General features: G+C 33.4%; 1 protein-coding gene across 3 annotated transcripts in view; it reads right to left on the reverse strand.

Annotated features, from left to right (window-relative positions):
• Nucleotides 1-22,965, reverse strand: part of HELQ (helicase, POLQ like) — a 47,333-nt gene that overhangs the window by 14,130 nt on the left and 10,238 nt on the right. For 2 of the 3 annotated variants that reach the window (XM_063107916.1, XM_063107917.1), the window contains 10 exons: nucleotides 22,161-22,233; nucleotides 20,648-20,745; nucleotides 19,179-19,277; nucleotides 17,510-17,655; nucleotides 15,091-15,330; nucleotides 10,706-10,847; nucleotides 10,240-10,344; nucleotides 4,054-4,276; nucleotides 2,605-2,762; nucleotides 1,581-1,679 (listed from right to left, as the gene is read on the reverse strand). In XM_063107916.1, the coding sequence (XP_062963986.1) occupies nucleotides 1,581-1,679; nucleotides 2,605-2,762; nucleotides 4,054-4,276; nucleotides 10,240-10,344; nucleotides 10,706-10,847; nucleotides 15,091-15,330; nucleotides 17,510-17,655; nucleotides 19,179-19,277; nucleotides 20,648-20,745; nucleotides 22,161-22,233 (1,383 nt within the window). Of the gene's footprint in view, nucleotides 1-1,580; nucleotides 1,680-2,604; nucleotides 2,763-4,053; nucleotides 4,277-10,239; nucleotides 10,345-10,705; nucleotides 10,848-15,090; nucleotides 15,331-17,509; nucleotides 17,656-19,178; nucleotides 19,278-20,625; nucleotides 20,746-22,160; nucleotides 22,234-22,965 lie in introns of those variants that run through there. The other variant, XM_063107919.1, reaches the window with a different exon arrangement.

Genomic DNA, 22,965 nt, shown 5'->3' on the forward strand with positions numbered 1-22,965 from the left:
CTGCAACCAGTCCAGCGACAACCACCGAACCACTGCTGGAAGCCCCCTGGTCTCCTCAGCGAGGGAGGTGGGGGTGCCAAGGGCTTCAGCCACACCCCCCTGACATCTGCATCCAGTCCAGCAACGACCAAGCCACTGCTGGAAGTTCTCTGATCTCCCCTGCAGTACTGTTGGGGGTGCCATGGGCCTCAACCATGGCCCCCCTTCCTCCTCCTTCCACCTTATTTCCTTCCTCCTTCTCCTCTCCCCCTCCCCCCTCACTGCTCTGCAACATTATCTTTGAATGTTAAAAAAATATATATTAATAAACTTCTAAAAAATAAATCACACACACGCAAAAGAAACATTATTGACTATTACACAAAATGTAACAAAAATAAATTCTGAATTCAAGTTTAAAAAGATGCAGTATTCTAGTAAGATTTTGTATATGTTTATTATTTGGTAATTAGTTCCCCAAATTAGTATGACTTTGTTTTTATTTTACATTTAGAGTTTAATGTAAAAGGTTTAAGAAGTATTTTTATTCAACATTTTGAAGGTCTAATCAACACAGTCATTTCTGAGGTAAAAGACCTAAAATTTGTGATAATGTAAATGCTTAAGTATTATACAGATATTTAAAATTTTATGATACAGTGATGCATGGGACAGCTGTACCATTTAATCCAAATGTAAGTAAACGCCATCTTCTATTTTTCAAAATAAAATCAGTATTGTCTATGTAAATTTAAAAGATATAGGGGGGAAATGACAGGTAAGGAAATTAGGTTTCAATGTAAATTAGATTACCAAGGAAAATTAAAAATGAAAAAAGTGTATGTATCATGAGGAGGAAAATGATTCTTTTTTAAGGCTAGCCAGTACAGGAAAATGATATTAATTTAAGGGATCTGAAGGTATGGCTACCAATAATTATTTCCACTTCTCTTAAAGTTAGTATATGTATTCATGAATGTTGACTACATTTTAAAACATTAAAATATAAGATACCATACAAAATTAGCTCTTCCACTTCAACCTTCTAAAATGCTTTATGTACTGCAAGTACTATCCTGGGAGTTCTTTGAAGATGACAAAAACAACACAACAAAAACCAAGATGTGTCCTATCTTAGAATCTCTTATACCAAGCAGAATGCCTAAAATCAAGTTTCTGGAAAATAAATGTTCTTCCTTCAACAACTTATTTCAGGATTATATAATATAAAAACTATTTATAAATATTTTATAACTTTTATAATATAAGCCATAAGTAGCCCAGGAAAAATAGATTAATAAGGTTTACCTTTTCTTATGATAAAAGCTTTACATGTGCATGACAGAACATTTCAGAGACACAAAGGTGTAAAAAAAAAAAAGGACATCACACCACCCAGAAATAAATACTTTTTAAAAAAATTATACATTTTTGGTGCTTAGATTAATAGCAAAACGCTAATTATATTAAAGGAAAAAATGTGAAACAAAAAGACTAAAAAAGATAAAAAAGATTAAATCAATAAAGGACATGATATAATGGTATTAATTTTGTTGAATGAACTTAGATCATTATTCAGGAAGAAAAAATTATTACAGTACCTTCTTTACAGCTTGTCCTGATGCTTTCTTCCAAATAAAGCTTTCAGAGACTCCAAGAAGAGCAGCTACATTTTGTTCTGCTGGACTGAGTTGGCTAAACTACATAGAAAAAGAGTAAATACACAGAAAAACCAAATTGTAGCTTTTAAAAATCTGTCATTTGCACCCAATCTAGTATTTCTTTTCATGCCATATTTTCATGATATTAATGGATATGAAAAACATCATCAATTTATTTACAAACATCACAAGTTTTAAAAATATATTAGACTATAACATACTTTAGTAGAATTACTTAAAGACATGGCCACAAGCACTGGTTTCCATTGACTACGTAATTATGCCTGATACTAGAGATGGCTGGGGAGAAGGAGAAGAGGGAAAGGTTTTTGAAAGTAACTGAATTACATAGTACCACTAAAAAACTTACAGTAATGATTTAAAAATATGACATTGAAAAGAAAGTTAATTTCCTGTGATTAAAAGCTATATACTGTTTACAGTAAAATCATAATACACTGTACTCCAGCACTTGGTTTTGTAACAAGTAGGGCCTGTTCCACCTTGCTACTGGCTATAAGACAAACATTCCTTATCAGGTATTAACATCACTAGATTTGGTGTATTATTATGCTTGCCTCTGATAGAGCTTTCACATAACTGAATTTTAATCATCAGAGGTGGCTTTCACTATTTTCTTTACATTCTAGGCATTATAATATATAGTGACCACTAAATCATAACAGAACTGTCTTTGGGGGAATAGGACCAGGGATTATCCTTTTTTCTTTTTTGCCCCTTTATTTTTTTGATAATGAACATGTTTATATTTAACAGAAAAGTAATATTTAGGTTAAACAAACTAAAAATGCTATTGTCATTTTACTGTTGTTAAAAACTGAAAGACAAATGGCCCAATTCCAGATATATTTTAGTAGACAAAAAAAGTGAATAATCACTTGACAGAAGTCATATGATCATTAATAAGCTAAGTAGCCTAAATTGAAAAATCTTATATTCTCACCTGCCTGAAGTATATCATCCAATCAGGGACACACTGAAAAGCCAGATCATAGGGAGTTGTTAGGTAGATTAAATGAAGAAGGCTTTCAAGCACAAGTCCTTCAAGACCTTTCTTCAAGTCTCTGTAGAGAATGTCACAATAAGCTAAATCTATAGTTCCTAAAAGAAAAACACAAATACTTCGTCTTTCATAATCACCAAAGAGAGAAAAGAGGTGATTTTAAATAAACTCTTGTTTAGAAGTTACCTAAATATAGCAAAAAATTTTCAAAATCTCTTGCTATCTAATCTCTTATTACATAACTATTTTGAAGATCATTTTGATAGTATCCATCAACATTTAATAAATACACATCTTCTGATTCAACTACTCTATTTTTGGGAATCTGACCCACAGAAACATTTCCATACATATCCAAAAATACGTAAACAGAGCTGTTTATACAGCCTTGTTTATACTTAGAAAAACCAGAAACAATGCAAATGTCCATCAATAGGGGATGGTTAAATAAATGGTACATTCATACTATGGTGACTACAGTATTAAAAGAAAAATGAGGTAGATTTAAAGGGATTGCTCTGCTAAGGTATTCATGATATTTTATAAATGAGAAAAGCAAGTTGCAAAAAAATACATCATAATCCTATTTAAAAAATAAACTGTGTAAATATGTGTAAATATATGTATACATATATAAAAAATATTTAGGATATATATACCAAACTGTGAACAGTGGTGATGTCTGAGAGAATGGAAATGAGACAGGAGTATGGGACTTTCCTTAAAAAAAAATACTAAGAACTCAAGATTATGCTAATAGACATATTATTTTTTATTAAGTAAATTATGATGTAGCCATTAAGAGAAAAACTCTTTATTCACTGTCATGAAACAATCTCTAAGATACTATATCAGGAAAAAAAAAAAAAGCAGTTTCAGAACAACATAAATGATTATTTGTTTAAGAACAAAAACTTAAAACTATATACAATTTGAGCCCTGTACTGGCCAGCTGCCCAAATAAAAACCCACAAAATAGTATACAAGATATATACATGTATTATTATGCATTGAAATAAAATGTACAGAAAAGGTCTGGAAAGATATAAACCAAATTGTTATTCTTGGTGGATATAAGATTTGTGTGGTTGCTGGTTGCCCAGCAAGGGAGTATGAAGGAGGAAAGACATTTTTTTCTCTATATATTTCTGCAGTATTTTACTTATTTTTATTTTTTGAAATTTCCCAACACAGCAGACTATGGTATTTTAATTACTTACAATTCAAAACATTTTTCAGCTTTTGAAAGCTGAAGTAGTTTATCAGCTTATAAGATTAATGTCATAAATATAAAATTACAAATCTAATTTAAAGTAAGAGAACAATTTAATTTCTATTTTTTCCAATGCATTTCCTCAGATAAATAATCAAATGTAGGTAAACTCTTACCCTTAAAAGAAGCTCGTCCCAACTTTGTAATATGAAAATTATATTGGTGCTCTTCTTTGGACTTAAAAAGAGTGTCTTTTTGTAGAAGTCCTTTTTCTGTCAGGTGTCTAAGTGATTCAACAGTTATTTCCAAGAGATTTTTTTCTTTCAATAAAATCTTTTGTTGAACACCAAAAAATGTGCCATTCATAAAGTGACATATGTCATCAAGATTTGTTGCGACCTGAAACAATTCGGGACATTATTGGAGCATTTTCCTTAATTCAAGGCTTCATTTTGAATGCATGTTAATCAAGATAATGACTCATTTCCATACTTCAAAGTTATTTAAATAAAAAATTAACATAAAATCTCCACAGTTGCATATATAAAGATAATTTTATAATGGCATTTTATTTATTTATTTATTTATTATTTTTTTTAAAAGATGACTGGTAAGGGGATCTTAACCCTTGACTTGGTGTTGTCAGCACCACGCTCTCCAAGTGAGCCAACCAGCCATCCCTATATAGGGATCAGAACCCTTGGCCTTGGTGTTATCAGCACCACACTCTCCCAAGTGAGCCACGGGCCAGCCCTTACAACAGCATTTTAAAATTAGCAAGAAAAGACAGTTTAAGGGACAAGATAGCTATCATATTCACGCTTTTTATAAAAACATTTACATATTTTTCATTCAAAAATTTCTTAGGTTTTTTTTTTTTTTGGCAGCTGGCCAGTAGGGGGATCCTAAGTCACGACCTTGGTGCTTTAACACCATGCTCTAACCAACTGAGCTAAATGGCTAGCCCCCTTAGGTTTTTAAACAATTTTCCACAATATCTCCAAAGCTGTGCTCTGTTTACTCCCCAACCAATTTTCACTAATTCCTACTCAGCCTCTTTCAGGAATCCTCCTTTCACTCCTTGCCCTCACCTGTGAAAGTATCCTTTGGCTCTAAAACTGCACTTAAAAAAAAAAAATTAAAACTCAACTGAACAACTCCATGAAAATAGAATCAGGCAACACTCTGCCTGAAAAGTTACCTAAAGATGAATAGTAGTTTTCTACCTCTTTTTATCTCTCTCTCATTTCCATCTCCTTTTCTTGCCTTTTTCTCTTGCCTTCTTATTCCCTATTTACAGCTTACAATGGCAACCATAGTAATACTTAACCCTTCACTTGGTATTCAGGTGTGGAGTTGACTCTGAATTAGAATAATCTTTTATTAGCCTATTTCAACGAAATCTGCATGCTATACTAAAATATAGTCAATCAATAAGTATATTTCTCTTTCACAATTCTGATATTTCGACTGGAAAATTTAAGTATTTCACATTAAACCAATATAAGGGATATCAAAAACATTATGTGGCACATTTTTTATTGCTTCTCCCTACTTTTAATAAAAATAATTCATAGTATAGTATTCAATTAAACTAAAATTGTACTTTTAAGATATCTAAGAACTGGTACTTAGTTTGTGGATTACCAGTGTACTGAATCCTATGGCCCACCAACTGTTATGTTCTCTTATTAATTCCTGGAGTTTCCTTCTCTTCTGTCTAAGCATGGACCTAGCATCTCCAGAGATGTTCACCTTCACCTCCTGTTCCTTGACCTCATACTGACCAAGTCACAGATCTTGCCCTTCTTTCCTCTCACCCTATCCCACCTGGTTGTTCCTTTCTGTCTTCCAGACTTGACTTTTTGCTTCAATTCCAAAGATTTCCCTGGTTACTGACCCTGTCTAGAATTCCAGCCTCCTTACACAACTACAGCTCTATTGTGAACCCTTACCCCAAGATGTAGGAAGGACCCTGATGGTCTGTCCTCAGGACGGGACCCAGAAGCTTGAGTTCTGCCTCCTATGGGCAGGCTTGGATGGCGGCTGCCTATCTGCTTATCTCTTGAACTGACTGCTGGCTGGATGTCTCCCTTCTGTTCACCACTTATTAAAAATAGAATATGAATGAAACTGTTGTGCAGTTGAATAAAACTGTTCTGCATCACCAGGGGGATAAAACCACATCCTTGTGACCCTTTGTGGCCAAGTTAGCTCTCCTGTCTCCCTGTTACTCTAAGCGCTCCTTTTGCCAACTCTTAACCTATGACATATGTGTATTTGTTAGATATATGAATTATGAATATTCCACCTCTGTCTGTGGACTGTCTATTCATTTTTTAAGTAGTACCTTTTGAAGAGGACAAGGTTTTAGAAATTTTTTTGGTGGCTGGCCAGTATGGGGATGCGAACCCTTGACCTTGGTGTTCAAAAACCCTGCTCGTTAGGGGGCCGGCCCGTGGCTCACTCAGTAGAGTGCGGTGCTGATAACACCAAGGCCCCGGGTTCGGATCCCATATACGGATGGCCGGTTCGCTCACTGGCTGAGTGTGGTGCTGACAACACCAAGTCAATGGTTAAGATCCCCTTACCGGTCATCTTTAAAAAAAAAAACAAAAAAACCCCTGCTCGTTAAACCAAATGAGCTAAGTGGTCAGCTCAGAAGAGATTAATTTTGATGACGTATATTTGATTTTTTTTTCATCGTTTATGCTTTTTGTTTCCCATGTAAGAAATCTTTGCCTAACCCAAGGTAAAAATTTTTTTCTCCTATTTTTTCTCCTACAAGTTTTATCTTAGCTTTCAAGTTCAGTTCTATGATTCATTTCAAGTTAATTTTTTTGTATACTGTGAGGTAATTTTTTTTTTATTCCATACAGACATCCAGTTGTTCCAGCATCATTTGTTGAAAAGATTATATTTTAGCCTTTGAAATATCTTGGCAGCTTTGTTGAAAATTAAGTAACCACATGGTATGGATCTTTTCCTGAACTCGCAGATCTATTAATCTATATGTTTATCTTTGTACCAATCCCACAGTCTTGATTACTGAAGCTTTACTGTAAGTCTTAAAATCAAGTAAGTGAACCCCCTAGCTTTGTTATTCTTTTACAAAATTATTTATAAAATTGTTTTGGCTATTATTTTCTTGTTTAAAAAACCAAAATAAGCAAAATTGTCTTTTGTTACAAAATTGTGTTTTTTAGGCTTCTCTATTCTTTTGCATTTCCAAATAAATTATAGTATCGGCCTGCAATTTCTACAAAAAAGCCTATTAAGATTTTGAATGGAATTGCACTGAATTTACAGATCAATTTGGGAAGAAGTAAAATCTAAACGAAAGTGAGTGTTCCATTTCATGAACATGGTATCTTTCTCCATTTATTTAGGTCTTCTTTAATTTCTGTCAGCAGTGTTTTATAGTTTTCATTGTACAGGTCTGACATATTTTGTAAATTTATCCCTATTTCATGTGTTTTAAAGCTACTGTAAATGGAATTGTTTTTCCATTTATTTATTTGTAGTGAGCATACAGAAATATGATTGAGTTTTGTACGTTGGCCTTATATTCTGAGACACTGCTCATCACACTCTCCAGTAGTTTTTTGTACAATCCTTTGGATTTTTCTTGAACACAGTGTCATCAGTATATAAGACAGTTTTACGTCTTCCTTTCCAATCTGTATGCCTTCATTTTTCTTCCTACCTTATTGTACTGGCTACGATTTCCAGTAAGATTTTGAACATCATGGTGAGAGCAGACATCCTTGCTTTTCCTGATCTTAGAGGGAGAAGTAGTTAGTCCCTCACCATTAAGTGTGATGTTACTTTTAAGTTTTTTATAAACACCTTTTATCAGGTTGAAGACTTTCTCTATTAATCCTAGTTTGCTGAGTTTTTATCATAAATGGATGTTGAATTCTGTCAATATGGAGAATTATATGAATTGAATTTTGAGTGTTAAGTCAACACCGCATTACTGTAATAAACCTCAACTGATCATGGTGTATTATTCTTTGTGGGAAGGTTTGTAATCACAAATTAAATTTCTTTAATAGATAAAGAACTATTCAGATTTTCTATTTCTTCTTCAGTCAATTTTGAGAATTTGTGTCTTTCAAGAATTTTCCCCATTTCATCTAAGTTGCTGAATTCATTTTACAGTATTCAAGGATCCATTTATTCAAGGATAATACTTTACTATCTTTTTAATGTCATTAGGATCTTTAGTAATGACCCTTCTTTCATTCCTAATATTGGTAATTTATGTGTTCTCTTTTTCTCTTAATCAATCCAATCAATAATCTTACAGATCTTTTCAAAGAACCATCTTGTGATATCAATAATTTTTTTCTGTTTGTCTACTTTTTATTTAATTGATTTCTGCTTTTATCTGTATCATTTCCTTCTTTGTACTTACTTTTAATTTATTTAAATTTTTTTTAGCTTCTTAAGGTGAAAGATCAATGACTTGGATCCTTCTTGTATCCTAATAAGCATTTAAAGCTATAAATTTCCCTCTAAGCACTTCTTTAGTTCTATATCACTAATTTTGATATACTGGTTTTCATTTTCATTCCATTGAAAACATTTCTGATTTCTCTTGTGATTTCTTCTTTGACCATGGGTCAAAGTACGCTGTTTAATTTCCAAATATATGGGTATTTTCCTGATACTTTTTATAATTGATGTATTATAATTCTGTTGTCATTAAATACGATACTCTGTAGGATTTCAATCCTTTTCAATTTATTGAGACTAGTTTTATGGCTCAGAATATTGTCTATCTTGGTGAATATTTCATGTTTACTTGGTGAATGTTCTACATACACAACGGCATACTGGAAAGAATACAGGCCAGCAAGTGAGAAATCCGAATTATAGCCACATAGTAACCATAACTCATTGCATATTAACCATAATTCAATGAATGAGCCTGAATTAATCATTAATTCTCTGGGTCTGTTACCTCCTCTAATATATAAATGCTTTAATAAGTTGATCTCTCTCCCTCCTTAACTGATTCCTTGGCAACCCTCCTATTCCGGATCTTTATTATATGACACATGGATTAGTACAATTACTTCCAAACTAGTCTTGTGATACTGCGTACTATTATTATCCCTGTTTTACAGATAAAGGCAACTGAGTGAGGTTTAAGAGAGATGTAGTAATTTACGCAGGGTACTAAGAGACAGAACTGGGACTAGGACCCAGGTATGTTTGATATCAGAGCCCTTGTGCTAAACAACCATAGAACACATTTACTAATTCTCCACTGATAAATGTCCATGTCACAACTCTTTATTCTGGTATTTAAGCACGCTCTCTCATCTTCCCCAATCTATAGCATATGGTCTGGCCCCAACTTTTTTCACCCAACCTTCTATTCTTCAGGATCCTCGGCCCTCCTCTAGAGCTACAGAATCTAGTCTATTAACTGTTACCCCATATCATCTTAAGCTTTCTTATCTTTTATTCTATTTTAAGAACCTGGAACAGCTTATCCCTTCCCTCTGCTGATCTAAAACCTGTATCTCCTTCAAAACCCAGCACTAATTCCTTTTCTTCTTTGTAGCCTTTCACCCTTCTAGATTGCCAGGAAATAGTATAATAATAACACCATTTTTCTGCAAGGTAATCAAACTTGTCTTATAATATCTCTTTTATTTATCAGTTACTTATTGTACTTTTACTTAAACCGTCCATTTAATAAAAGCAGACTGCAAAAGGAAGGCAGATTGTATGATAGGTTAAGAACCCTGGTTTTGTAGTTAGACAAAAATGAATTCAAACCCTGGCTTTCCCATTTTGTGTCTGAGTGACCTTGGCAACAAAGTTAAAATTTAATTAACTTAAGAATAACACTAACAGAAAGATTTTACTGAAGAGTAACCCTAAAAAAGAGCTAATTTCTAATCTTAGGAAAGTGTTTTCCTATTGTGTGTGTGTGTGTGTGTTTTTCTTTCCGGATAAACGCTATACTGATGTCCCAAATGTTCATAATATCTCAGAATGGTCAGAGGACTACAGGTGCTTCTTAACTCCCAATCAGGGCAGAGGGGCTGGATTATCCCACATCAGGACCAAATGCTTTATAGTTCCCTGTATCCCCCACAGTATCCACCAAAGTCTCTTACTTGTGATGAATGCCAGTTATGATTTGTTGTTTTTTGTATTTCTTATAATAAAAAGGATTAAAAATGTACCTAGAAATCTAGACTGAGATTTATCATGTCAGACTGTTCTTTTCCACATTAGATTAGACATAAACATTTCTTTTCTACTTCACACTTTACATAATTTTTTAACATCTATTATCTCAGGTAACAGCAATAAGATTAAAAAGTATTAAAAAATACCTTCAAGCCAATCAAAGAGAGACACAAAGTTTGGATTCCCTTGGTGAATTCCTGAACAAGACAGCTATAACAGTTTTCTGGTGGCCTGCTTATTAACTCCAATACCTACAAAAATTGAAGCAATATTAAGCTTTGTGTTACTATAAAAATAAATAGTGGTCCTTATAAAGATTTTATACTTTACATAAATTTGTGGAGATGAGGAGGGAAAAAAACCATAAAGTGAAAAGAATCAGAATTTACCAGGTGTCCTCACAAAAATAGAAGAAAGATAAATAGGGAAAATACCTTTTCATTATCTAAAATATAAAAATATTCAAACTACTCTAATTTTTAATAATATAGGAGAAGAAAGTATCATTTAAAGTATCATTTTATAATTTTAAAAGATTATCTCATAAAAGGGCTAGACCAAACACCAAGAAAAAGAAGACAAAACCAACCAACCAACAAGACTGAGTATTACCTGTTGTTTGTCTTTTTCTTGCAATATAAGTATACTCTCCCCCATAGTATCTATTCCAGCACGGCCAGCTCTGCCAATCATCTGTTGATACTGATTCCTCTTTAAAAATTCTTTAGCAACATAGGGAGCTCTTAAAATAACTCTATGGAATGGATAAAATGAATTAAAAGTAATACTCCATCTATAGCAATAGCACCCATCTTTAAACTTTTAATTTCATTACATCTATGTGGTATTAAATTTAATGATATCATAACTCAAAATAATAGGTAACTACTATTTAACAATAATCTTGTTCTTTATATACATTATCTCTAATTCCTAAAAAATTCTTTTTTATTTATTTGTTTACAAAGAAGTTAACTGAAGCTCAAACAAGTTAAGTTGCTTGCCCCAAACTACAAAATTAGTAATTACCAGAATCATAATTTAAACTCAAGTTTGCCTAGCTGAAAAGCCTATGATCATTCTACGGCAACAATCTCCAAAGTTTTTGATTTTTATACTCCATAAATGAAAAATTTGATTGTGTATCAACATGTGCATATTTATTTATAAATCTATAAAACTTCAGATTTCAACTGTTTTTGACCTACAAAAACGGCAATTTCTATCCTGCTCACGTATACAGAAGTCTTTAGTCAGCTTTCCTGTACGAAGGTGAGAGATTTAAAACCTATGCCATTTACCTATATTAATCAACCTACTCCCTTATTTATAAATCTCAAGAGACAGCCAAGATTATTAAGCACTTAAAACTAACAACACAAAAAAGAAACAACAAGAACATACAGAATCAATGACCAACAGAAACAAATAATATAGGGAACTGAAGAGAACTTTTAAAAATTCTAATGTGTCCACAAAAAATTCCAGATATTATATTCACAATACAAAAGCAGGCTGTTATAAAGAAAGAGCAAAAAAGGAGAGTTCTTGAACATTAAAATTTTTTAAAAAATTCATTAAAAAATTTCAATTGAAGAACTGAATAATGAATGAACATAGTTAATGGGTACAATTAGAAAGTGATTTTATCATATGGAGGATAAAGTTAAAGAAATCATACAGTTCAAATAGATTGAAAAATGTGTATGAAAAGTTAAGAGATATGAAAGCTCAATCTAAGAGGCCTGTCTAGCGAAGTCACAAAAAGCAGAAAGCAGAAAAAACAGGACAGAGCAATAATCACAGGAAAACAGAATAAAATTAAAATGAAGAAAGGCATAAAGCTTTAGATGAAAACACCCACCCAAGTGCTAAGCCCTATGAATGAAAAGTAGGTAAATTGGGATTGATGGAATGTAGATTAGACTTCCTGTTTCAAACCTTGCCTTTGAAAATCAATGGCTGGGATGGCCCGTGGCTCACTCGGGAGAGTGCGGTGCTGATAACACCAAGGCCACGGGTTCCGGGTTCGGATCCTATATAGGGATGGCTGGTTCGCTCACTGGCTGAGCGTGGTGCTGACAACACCAAGCCAAGGGTTAAGATCCCCTTACTGGTCACCTTTTTGGAAAAAAAAAAAAAAAAAGGAAACTCAATGGCTGGGTGTGAAGTTGAGTAAGTTATTTAATTGTCCCATGTCTCAGTTTTCTCTTCTAAAATGTAGGTATTAAAATATGATCTTCTTTACAGAGGAGTTGTAAGGACTGAATAAATAATGCACGTAAAGCTGTTATTACAATGGAAGGGAGAGAATGTAATAGCTGCAATTATTATTACACACCAGGATGAAATTTTAAGGTTAAGGAGAAAAGCCTTAAAAGCATCCAGTGAGGAAAAAATAGCAAACCCATGCAAAAACAAAAATAAGCAACACTGGCTCCTAGAAGACATGGAACAATATCCACAAAATCCACAAATGAAAATAATTAAACCTAGAATTCTTTTCCTAGTGAAGTGTCAAGATGTGAGGCCAAAAGAAAGACATCTTCAGCTATCTAAAGACTCAATTTTTTTTTTTTTTTTTTTTTTTTGTCGTTTTTTCGTGACCAGCACTCAGCCAGTGAGTGCACCGGTCAGTCCTATATAGGATCCGAACCCGTGGCGGGAGCGTCGCCGCGCTCCCAGCGCAGCACTCTACCAAGTGTGCCACGGGCTCGGCCCCTCAATTTTTTTTTTTTTTTTTTTTTTTTACCCCCAATGTGGCATTCTAAAAATAATTACTCATGGAAGGAAAAATAAAAACTGGATCATGGAAAATGTGAGATAGAAGAGGCAGTGATAAGCAAACAAAACAAAACAAAACAAAAATTAAAATTTACAGGTAAGTTTAAATAATTAGGACTGGCCTGTTAGCTCAACTGATACAGCATGGTGGTGCCGATAACACCAAGCTCAAGGGTTCAGATCCTCATACTCTCCAGCTGCCAAAAAAATTTTTTAAATTAAAAAAAAGTTTAAATAATTATTGGTTATGAGATAAAAAAATTAAAAATCTGGAATTAAAATACTAGGTAATTGCAACATATATGGGCAGAGTAGGAGAATATACAAATGCAAAAATTCTTGTTATGTTCAGGAGAGATTAGTTATTGATTAATTCTAAAGTGATAATAAATTGATTACAACTTTAAAAATTTTAAGATTAATCATTAGAATAACAGAAATAGAATATGTAACTTTCATTTGTCTGAAAAATAGAAAAACATAATCAGTGACAGAAATTGAATATAAAAGAATGGAAAAAGATATAATAGGCAAAAAAAATGTAGTCCTAGTATTTAAAGTAAAATCACTAAAAAAACCACAAAGACCTATTATATTGGTAAAAGGCATAATTTAACAATAAGATATTTGAAGTAAACCTTTGTATAACTAAATAGTTTTGAAATATGCAAAGCAAAAACTTCTAGAAATGTAAAAAGGAAAAACTGACAACTCCATAATTAAAGTGGGAGATTAACACACCTCTCTAAAACTCATAGATAGGGCCTCAGGGCCCTGCCCGGGAGCCTGGGGCTTGTAGCCGGGACCAGACTCCCCCCAGTCCACAGCCAGGCACACCCTGTAGGCACACTGCCAGTGCCTCGGGACCTGCCTGGGGACCTGGGGCATGGATCTGGGGACCGGATGCCCCCCACTACCAGGCACACCACCAGCACCAAGAAGCATGCCAAAAAACATCATCTCCACGTGGGTGGCCCAGCACAGCCACCACAGTAACCATGGCTGCCACGGAAGTGGCTAGACATCACAACCACCATGCAGATGATCTGCCAGCTACTGGAGTCCACTGACACAAGGAGAGTCACCAGCAGAGACCAAAGAAAAGAATAGGATGTCTATCTCTACAAAGCCCATTCCAGAGTGACAGAAGAAACATCTGCTCTATGATAATATTGGGGGACCTGAATACACCTTTCAGCACTGGACAGATCAGCTAGACAACAAATCAACAGAGTAACCATTACTCTTTCAGAGACAGAGAAGAAACCTAGGGTTATCAGTGGTGGAGAAGGGAGGAAAAGGGGGATGGGGAGAGCTTGAACAAGTGGCATAAAGAATAAATACAATTTGTAACAATATACATACTAATAATATTGATTTGATCAACATAAGTCAACATGGAATCCCAAAAATATGTATAATCAATTAGGATTCAATAAAAAATAAATAAATAAAAAAACTTTTAAAAAAAGCAATACAACAACAACAAAAAAATAAAACTCATGGATAAGGAAGTGGGAAAGAGGAATTGGTAAAGGGACACAAAAAGCAACTACATCGTATAGTGATAAATTAAAATAAAAAAATAAATAAAACTCACAGATCAAGGAATCAAAAGTAGTAAGAAAATAGAAGGGCTGGTAACACAATCAACAACTGTGATTTCACTGAGATATATAAAATTGCATACCCAACAGAAAACACATATGAGTATGCTCTTTAACACTCAAAGAAGATTTATAAAAATTGACCATTAGAGAAAAATCACACAGCACAAATTATATAGAGCAGAAATCAATTATACAGGCCTATATCTCTGGTAAAAACTGAAAAGGTAATCAAGGATTTGCCTTAAAAAGGATTATCAGACTCAAATGACTTTACGGATTAGTTTTCCAAGGTTTTAAGAAAATCTTTATGCTAAATATACTTAAAAAAGGTGAAAAGCTTGCCAACTACAGTATTTCTACACAACTAGGGTAAAAAACCCAAAGCCAGATAGGGAAAAAAGAAGAAAGAAATTCTAATACCAGGAAATCTACTGTTATTTTTTATTAAAATATTAAAGGAAATAAGCCAAATAATCAACTCAGCAAATGCTGAAGAACATTTGATAAATTCTCACCCACTTCTGAGAAAGAGTAAAACAACAAAACTCCTTGCAAGCTAGAAACTGAAAAGCTTTAAGCACGGCCAAGTTACATATCTCTTACCTTCGAGCTGGTAGGTTGACACCTGCTGCTAAGGTGGATGTGCAAGTAAAAAGACAGAGAACTCCTATAGAATAGGCCTCCTCCAAGAGCTTCCTTTCATCACTTGTTAAGCCACTATGGTGATAGGCAACACCAAATGGGATAGTGTGCTTTAAAACAGGACACAGGTTGCCACTGCTGATATTCTTCAAGTTCTTAATCAATTCATGTTTTTCTTTCTCCCTGTGTTTCAGATAGTCCCTAGAAAAAAGATCTGTTAAAAATATGAACCCTTGCTCTTATAGTGACAAAATGCCTATCACTGTCATTTTAGTAGATGCCATGCACTCTTTTTTAAAAAATGTACTACTTCTATCGATACAAGTATATAAAATGTTCTTAGAATTTTGATTCTACAAGCTATTGCTAAATGGGTACAGAATTTTATGTTTAGGATGACCAAAAAGTTTTAGAAATAGATAGAGGTAGTGGCTACACAGCACTGTGAGTGTAATTAATTCCACACAATTGTATGTTTAAAAATGCTTAAAATGGGAGCTATCTAGTTAGCTCACTTGGTTAGAGCATGGTGCTGATAACACGAAAGTCAAGGGCTCAGATCCCCTTACTGGCCAGCCTCCAAAAAAAAAAAAAAGTTAAAAATGGGAATTCTTATATATGTTTTACAACAAAAAAAATTGATCTTATACAAGTAGAGTGTAGAATAGTGGTTTCAGAGGCTGCAGAAGGAAGGGGGGAGGTAAGGAGGAGGAGAGGTTGGTTAATGGGTATAAAGTTAGTTAGAAAGGAGGAATAAGTTCTGGTGTTCTATTGCACAGGAGGGTGACTATAGTTAACAATAATGTATTATATATTTTAAAATAGCCAGAAGATAGGATTCATAGTTCATCTTATGAATCCATGGATGCCAGGTTTAGACCCTTGCTCTAGATGTTGTTGTTGTTTTTTCTCTACAACATACATCTTTATCAAAGATGATTTTTTATTTTAAGGCATAAATTTTCATCTCTGGAGATAGAAGCACATATATTATTAAATCATACTTACTATGTGGTAAAACACTGACTGTATACACTCTAGCATTTTAGAAACCTCAATAATACCCTATAATGTCTCTGTCACTTAGCCAGTATTAAATTACCTTAAATTATTATAAGAAAATAAGTGGTTTAATGAGAATACTTCAATGATAATTTAACTTTCTTAGGGTTTTAAAATTGAAAATTTTAAAAAAAATTTTAACTTCTCAATATAAATTGTAGTCGATTTTCACGTCCTTTTACCCATTCCTCTTCCTCCCTCCCCTCCCCTCCCCCACTACATCATATCTGTTCACTTGTCTTAACAAGTTCAAGGAATTGTTGTGATTGTTGTTTCTTCTCCCCCTCCTTATTTGTGTGTATATTTTATTTATTTATTTATTTTTAGCTCCCACAAATAAGTGAGAACATGTGGTATTTCTCTTAGCTTTCTTAGGTTTTTATAATCAAAATCATCATTGTAAAGGCAGACTATCAGTTACCAAAATGAACAACTCCTTGAGCTTATCCTAAGCATTTTTACTTTGTGCTGTTCAATAAATTTAATTCAATTTTAGACCAATCCATGACAGTATGAAGGGAGGTAGAGGATGATTAGGTTAGAATTCTGGTTAATACTCTATAAATGGTGATACAGTAGTAGCTAAGGGGCCAAAAAGATGTCTGAAAAAATGATAAAATCACACATGGGACAAATAGGTACAGTAAAAACTGAACTGTCAGTACTTCTAAAGTCAATTTACACTTACCTCTATGAGTATGACAGAGCCAAAATTAAAATACTATAAAATTGCAAACCAATATATTTCTTAATTATTTAGAAAATTAAATTGAACTGCCCACACAACTTAAGTGTGACATTTACTCAGAAAACAAAGGCAACAGTATTTAACTAAAGAAAAGGTTAAGGTGAAGATATAATTGGTCCCTACAGTGATTACAGTAATTAGTACTTTGACTATCTAAGCCAGACATTCTTCACGTTGGCTGTACATTGGACTTGTCTGGGGAGCTGTACAAAATGATGCCTGGGTCCCACTCCCAGAGATTCTGATTTGTCTAGGATGTAGCCTGAGCACTGGGATTTTTAAACCTCTAAGATGATTCACTGTGCAGCCAAGGTTGTGAATCACTGATCTAGACATTATATTAGTCAGCATTCTCTTATATGTAGTCTTAGAATTTTTCTCTGGCTATTTCACATGTAAATTTCACAGTTAAATTTTCTTTCTTTAAGGTCAGGGCCTTTAGAACCTACTATAACAACTAAATATAATAATATGCAAGAAGTAATTAGTGCTTGCTCAATAAACAGAATGCATAGCTTATAATTCATGATAAAAATAAAATAGAATACTTCTTTTAAAATATTAACATACTTGCTTAAAAACCTGCATATCATTTCTGCTACATTTTCACAGTTCTTCTTAGTGGGACAAAAAACTAAGCAGGAATAATTGGGAATAACTTCTGTCACCAATGCTACCAAGTAATCAGGATCCATCTTTTTCAGGGTATCAGAATACTGCAAAACAACAAGATGTAGGAACAGGGTAGTTAGTAACCATGAGTGAATGTCAATTTTTTACCAGCATGATTTGAAAGGTAAGTAAACCATCCATAATTCTGAACTTCTCACTTAATAAATCTGATCATTTGAAGAAAAGATGAAACCTATATTAAACAACAAAATGTTAAATCCTACTTTTCTCTTAGGTTATTAGAGTTTTGTTAGGTATATTTAGTTTTAAAAAAACAGATAAATTTAAAAAATGAAAATAGTTAGTGTTATTAATAACCTTACTACATGCCCATTTCCACTAAAGCAGAACAAAAAGCCCACAGAGAGAAACACAGATTTATCCTAATAATAGTCAAAGGACTACATAAATAAAATATATCCTTTACTATTATGAATGATTTTCAAAAACACAGATTCAACCATACTAAAGGACATATTTCGGGCCGGCCGTGGCTCACTCGGGAGAGTGTGGTGCTGATAACACCAAGGCCCCGGGTTCGGATCCCATATAGGGATGGCTGGTTTGCTCACTGGCTGAGCGTGGTGCTAACAACACCAAGTCAAGGGTTAAGATCCCCTTACCGGTCATCTTTTTTTAAAAAAAAAAAAAAATAAATAAAGGACATATTTCTAACACTGAATTATGACAATTTTTACAACACTAAGCAGACATGAAGACCTCAAAGAACATGAAAAAGAATGTAAAGTTATTGAAAATCCCCTCAGTTCCTTCGATTTTATTGAAAACTAATTAAGATATAGATTTTGAATAACACTCCTTCATAGAATTCTAAACAAGCTGTAAAATCCCTTTCTCCTCTTTATAATATTCTTCATTCAAAGTATAAAGTGACTTTAAATGCCAAGTCATAAAACATTGACACAGTAGATATTACCATTTTCATATACCAGTATCTGAACTACATGGCCCATAAATTATCTTTTGTTATTACTGTTGCTGAATGAATAAACATTTAAGAGAGAGGTTTCCAAATTTTCCTGGTTCACAGAGCCCTAAGACCAAAAGAAATATCTAACGGTTCTGTCAATTAGGTAGTTAGGTCCAAACAACTTAATAAACATGTACTTCCTCACAATTTAGTAGCCATCTGAGTAAATAATACACATCAAGTGAATGAAAAAATATTTTTATTTCATTTTTAAACACAACAGCTCACTAATGAGATATGTGCATAACTTGGCACTGTCTTTCAAACTTTGGAATAAGACTGGACATAAACATTCTCATTTTCTGATTGATATTCACATGGTATCTGCTTACAGCAACTGCAAAAACCTCAATTTCACAATGATGTGTCATAGAAAGGAATATAGCATGATGTAATGTTGAAACTGCAAACTAGCTACCATGAACCAGTAGTTTGTATGGTATCCAAGAGATGTCAAGCATCAGCCATTTTTCTCAAAAACTTAAACTATACCATGGTACCCATGTGATTCTGTGGTGCCCCAGGACATCTGGGCACAAAGTCTGGGAACCCGGATTTAATGATTAGCAACATTACCTTATAATTAAGGAGACGTGAAAAAGTCATACCATTCTCAGCTTTGCTGTCAACCTCATATACTATATCATTTATTTTCAGATATTCTTTTAATTCAACCTTGAATTAAAAGGACATTTGCAATTAATACCACATATGAATTCCTCTTTCCAGAGTTTTAAATTTTGTAAAATATGTTGCAAAATAGAACAGCTATGCAAAGATTTTAGCTTTTCTAAGATATGTAAAACATGCTTCAAATTAAAAGTTTTGCTTTACCATTTTTTCTATTTTTCCCTTTAAATCAAAATAAGGATTAATATCCTTGAAGAAATACTTTCAAATCGAGTAGCTACATATCTAAAAGGAAACCAGACACTTTTGTATTTGTCACAGAAAGTACAAGTAAGTCATAGAGTTCATATTCTTTATCTTTCATTAAGGATATTCCCCCAAATCTAAAACTTTCTGTCTTATTAGTCATCTGTTTTAATTCTAAATACCACCATGTTATTTTTAGTTTAATTATTTGAAGACAAAAATAGTTTGTCAATGCTGCTCACTGCCTTTCTTAAAGGATATGCTCTATTGTGACAACTAAGGTCAGAAAATATCTTTTGGGGCCGGCCCGTGGCTCACTCGGGAGAGTACAGTGCTGATGGCACCAAGGCCCCGGGTTCGGATCCCATGTACGGATGGCCGGTTCGCTCACTGGCTGAGCGTGGTGCTCACGGCACCAGGTCAAGGGTTGGGATCCCCTTACCGGTCATCTTTTAAAAAAAAAAAAAAAAAAAGAAAATATCTTTTGAAAATTTTCATATTGGGTGCAAATGTAAAAACATCAAATTTCAAATTAAAGTTTGGTGATTATAAAAAATTATTTTCTGAAAATCTATTGAGACACAGAACATGCACACTAGTACTGCAAACAGAGAGTATATGCACATTATGAGCTACTTTCAAATAACTGCAATTACATTTGTTTACTTTCTTCAAGCATTTTGGGAATGCTGTTATTGAGGAGTTTAAACAAATCCATCTGAAGTCTTAACTTATTTAAAAAAAATTATAATTACCAAAGCATAAATATTTGAAAATATCTTAACTTTTAAGATACCAATTTTTAATGTACCAATAACTCAAAATATTAGTCTCAAAATTTAGTCTCACTAAATTTTGGCCAAATGAAAAAATTTACCTTAGAGAATAAGTAGTAAAAAACAGAATGAATTTGGAAAAATTCATTGAGGATCCATGGGCCAAGCACTGTTCCAGGTACTATAGATACACAGTGACCAAAGCCAGGATTCCTGAACCCTCAGAGTTTACATTCTCTATATACAAACTCTTATTAGCAGAAAGCAATGGTGAGAGGAATTTTTCCACTTTCACTACTTTGTAGAATTTTTTATATACTATGTTTACTACTTTTATTTCTAATTAGGATGAATATATAACAAATCAGTACAGTGCAAATCTTAGATACATACTGGTCTAAACTGACTGGTGTAATATTCTGCTTGAAGAAACTCTTGTAGGTCTTCGACATTGCTTAATGTTGCACTCATACCAATAATTTGAGTTGTTTCTAAAAACAAACAAAATAAAATGCCAAAGCATTAAGGAAAATGTGTTTAGTATATCATAAAGTAATTCTAGCAAACTTTTTGTGCTCTGAATTCTTCCTGAGTGGTTTGGGAAGGGAGAGGGGAGAGGTAAGAAAAATACAAATATATTGCCAGTATATTAATCAGGCAATCAAAGAATGAAATCTATCAGGTATCCTGAAAATGAATACTTAGAATTCATAAAATTTTAAACTTTGCAAGATGTAGAATACTTATTAAGACTTCTAAACAAAAATAATGAGTGTAAATATGCTTATGGCTGTCTATCTGGGTGATCTTTATGAAGAGTTATGATACCATTCCACAGGTAAAGCTACAGACAGATGTAGAGTATAAAATACAGGGCTAAATGAATCCCAAACTCTTGCCACACGAAAAGTCCTTTATGGGATCTTGCTATCAGGTTGCTACCTTCTTAATTTTTAAAAAATAAAGGTGGAATGAAGCTTGTGAAGCTGCATGACTTCCTAGGCAATACAAAACGACTGCTTTCTATGTAGACTTAGCTATTGAATCAAAAACCAAAGAGGCCTTCTTAGCAAATGTTTCTTCATTGCTGCTGTCTTAAAATAGTGCCTGGCACACAGTAGGTTCTCAATGAACATTTTTTGAATGAATGGTTATAAAGTGCTACAACCTGCCTAAATACCATTGCTGTCAAAAAATTTTAAAATAATTCTTATTAAGGCTGGCCAGTTAGCTCATTTAGTTAGTGTGGTGCTGATAACACCAAGGTCCAAGATTTGATCCCTGTAACAGCCAGCCACCAAAAATAAGATTTGACCTTTATAGTTAATAATTTTTCCATATATAAGCTAAGTATTCCAATACTGTATCAATAAATAGTAGAGATGACACTTAGAATAACTATTTCATGCACACTTAAAGACTATCTAATGTTCCAAAATAGCTCCTTGCAAAGTAACTACTTAAATAAACTCTTTGTTGATATGATGATGATGGTGGCAGCAGCAAACCTTTATTGGGTGCTCTTGGCTATGGACTGCTGAATGCTTTACATGCATTAACTGGGAATCCTTACAATAATCCCATCAGGTTATATACCATTATTATCTTCATTTCACAGATAAAGAAACAGAGAGGTCAAGTGATGTGACTAAGCACACATAGCTAGTAAGTGGAGGATAATGATAGAGGATGTCTCCAAATACTAATTTCATTTATTTTCATAATTCTACTCATCCATCCATTCTTCCAAAAAAAATTTATAAGCTTATTTTAGAAATTAAAAAACTAAGGCAGAAAGTTAAGTATGTTGCTCTAGGTAACATACTCTAAATAGTAACATAACTGTCTTTTACAGGTCTCTTGATTATAAATCAATTAGTGATCTCACTTAAAAAAAAATACTTACTGCTAGTGTAGAGGACTTTTGCTAGGGTCATTTCCAGGATAGCTCCACGGCTTCCTTCACCAATCATGTGCAACTTTGAGATTTAAAAAAAAGGGCAGAAAATAAATCTTCATATAATGCCCATAAAAAACATGCATATATTTGAATGAAATGAATATGTAATCTTTGCTTTATAACTCTTAACCATTTTGGACATAACAACTATAGTACATACACATTATTTCATTGGTATTTTAAGTAATGAGTTTTGGGGCAATACCCTGACACATCTGGGATTCATAAGTACTATTATTAAATTATATATACACATATATTCACACTTTAACCAACACTTGACATAAAACCAAATTTAAAAAAGAAAAACGAGCTGGAGTAGCTATTCTTATATCTGACAAAAATAGACTTTAAACTAAAAACCATAAAAAGAGACAATGAGGGACACTACGTAATGATAAAAGGACTGATCCATCAAGAAGACATAACAATCATAAATATGTACGCACCCAATGTTGGAGCAGCCAGATTTATAAAACAAACTCTATTAGACCTAAAGAAGGAAATAGACACTAATACCATAATAGCAGGGGACCTGAACACCCCACTGTCAATATTAGACAGATCATCTAGGCAAAGAATCAGCAGAGAAACACAAGATCTAAACAATACACTAGACCAATTGGACTTGGCAGATATCTACAGAACATTCCACCCAACAACCTCAGAATATTCATTCTTCTCATCAGCACATGGATCATTCTCCAGGATAGATCACATATTACGTCACAAATCAAGTCTCAACAAATTC

The sequence above is a fragment of the Cynocephalus volans genome, chromosome 9, assembly GCF_027409185.1.
Source record: "Cynocephalus volans isolate mCynVol1 chromosome 9, mCynVol1.pri, whole genome shotgun sequence".
In the NCBI taxonomy this organism is placed as follows: domain Eukaryota; kingdom Metazoa; phylum Chordata; class Mammalia; order Dermoptera; family Cynocephalidae; genus Cynocephalus; species Cynocephalus volans.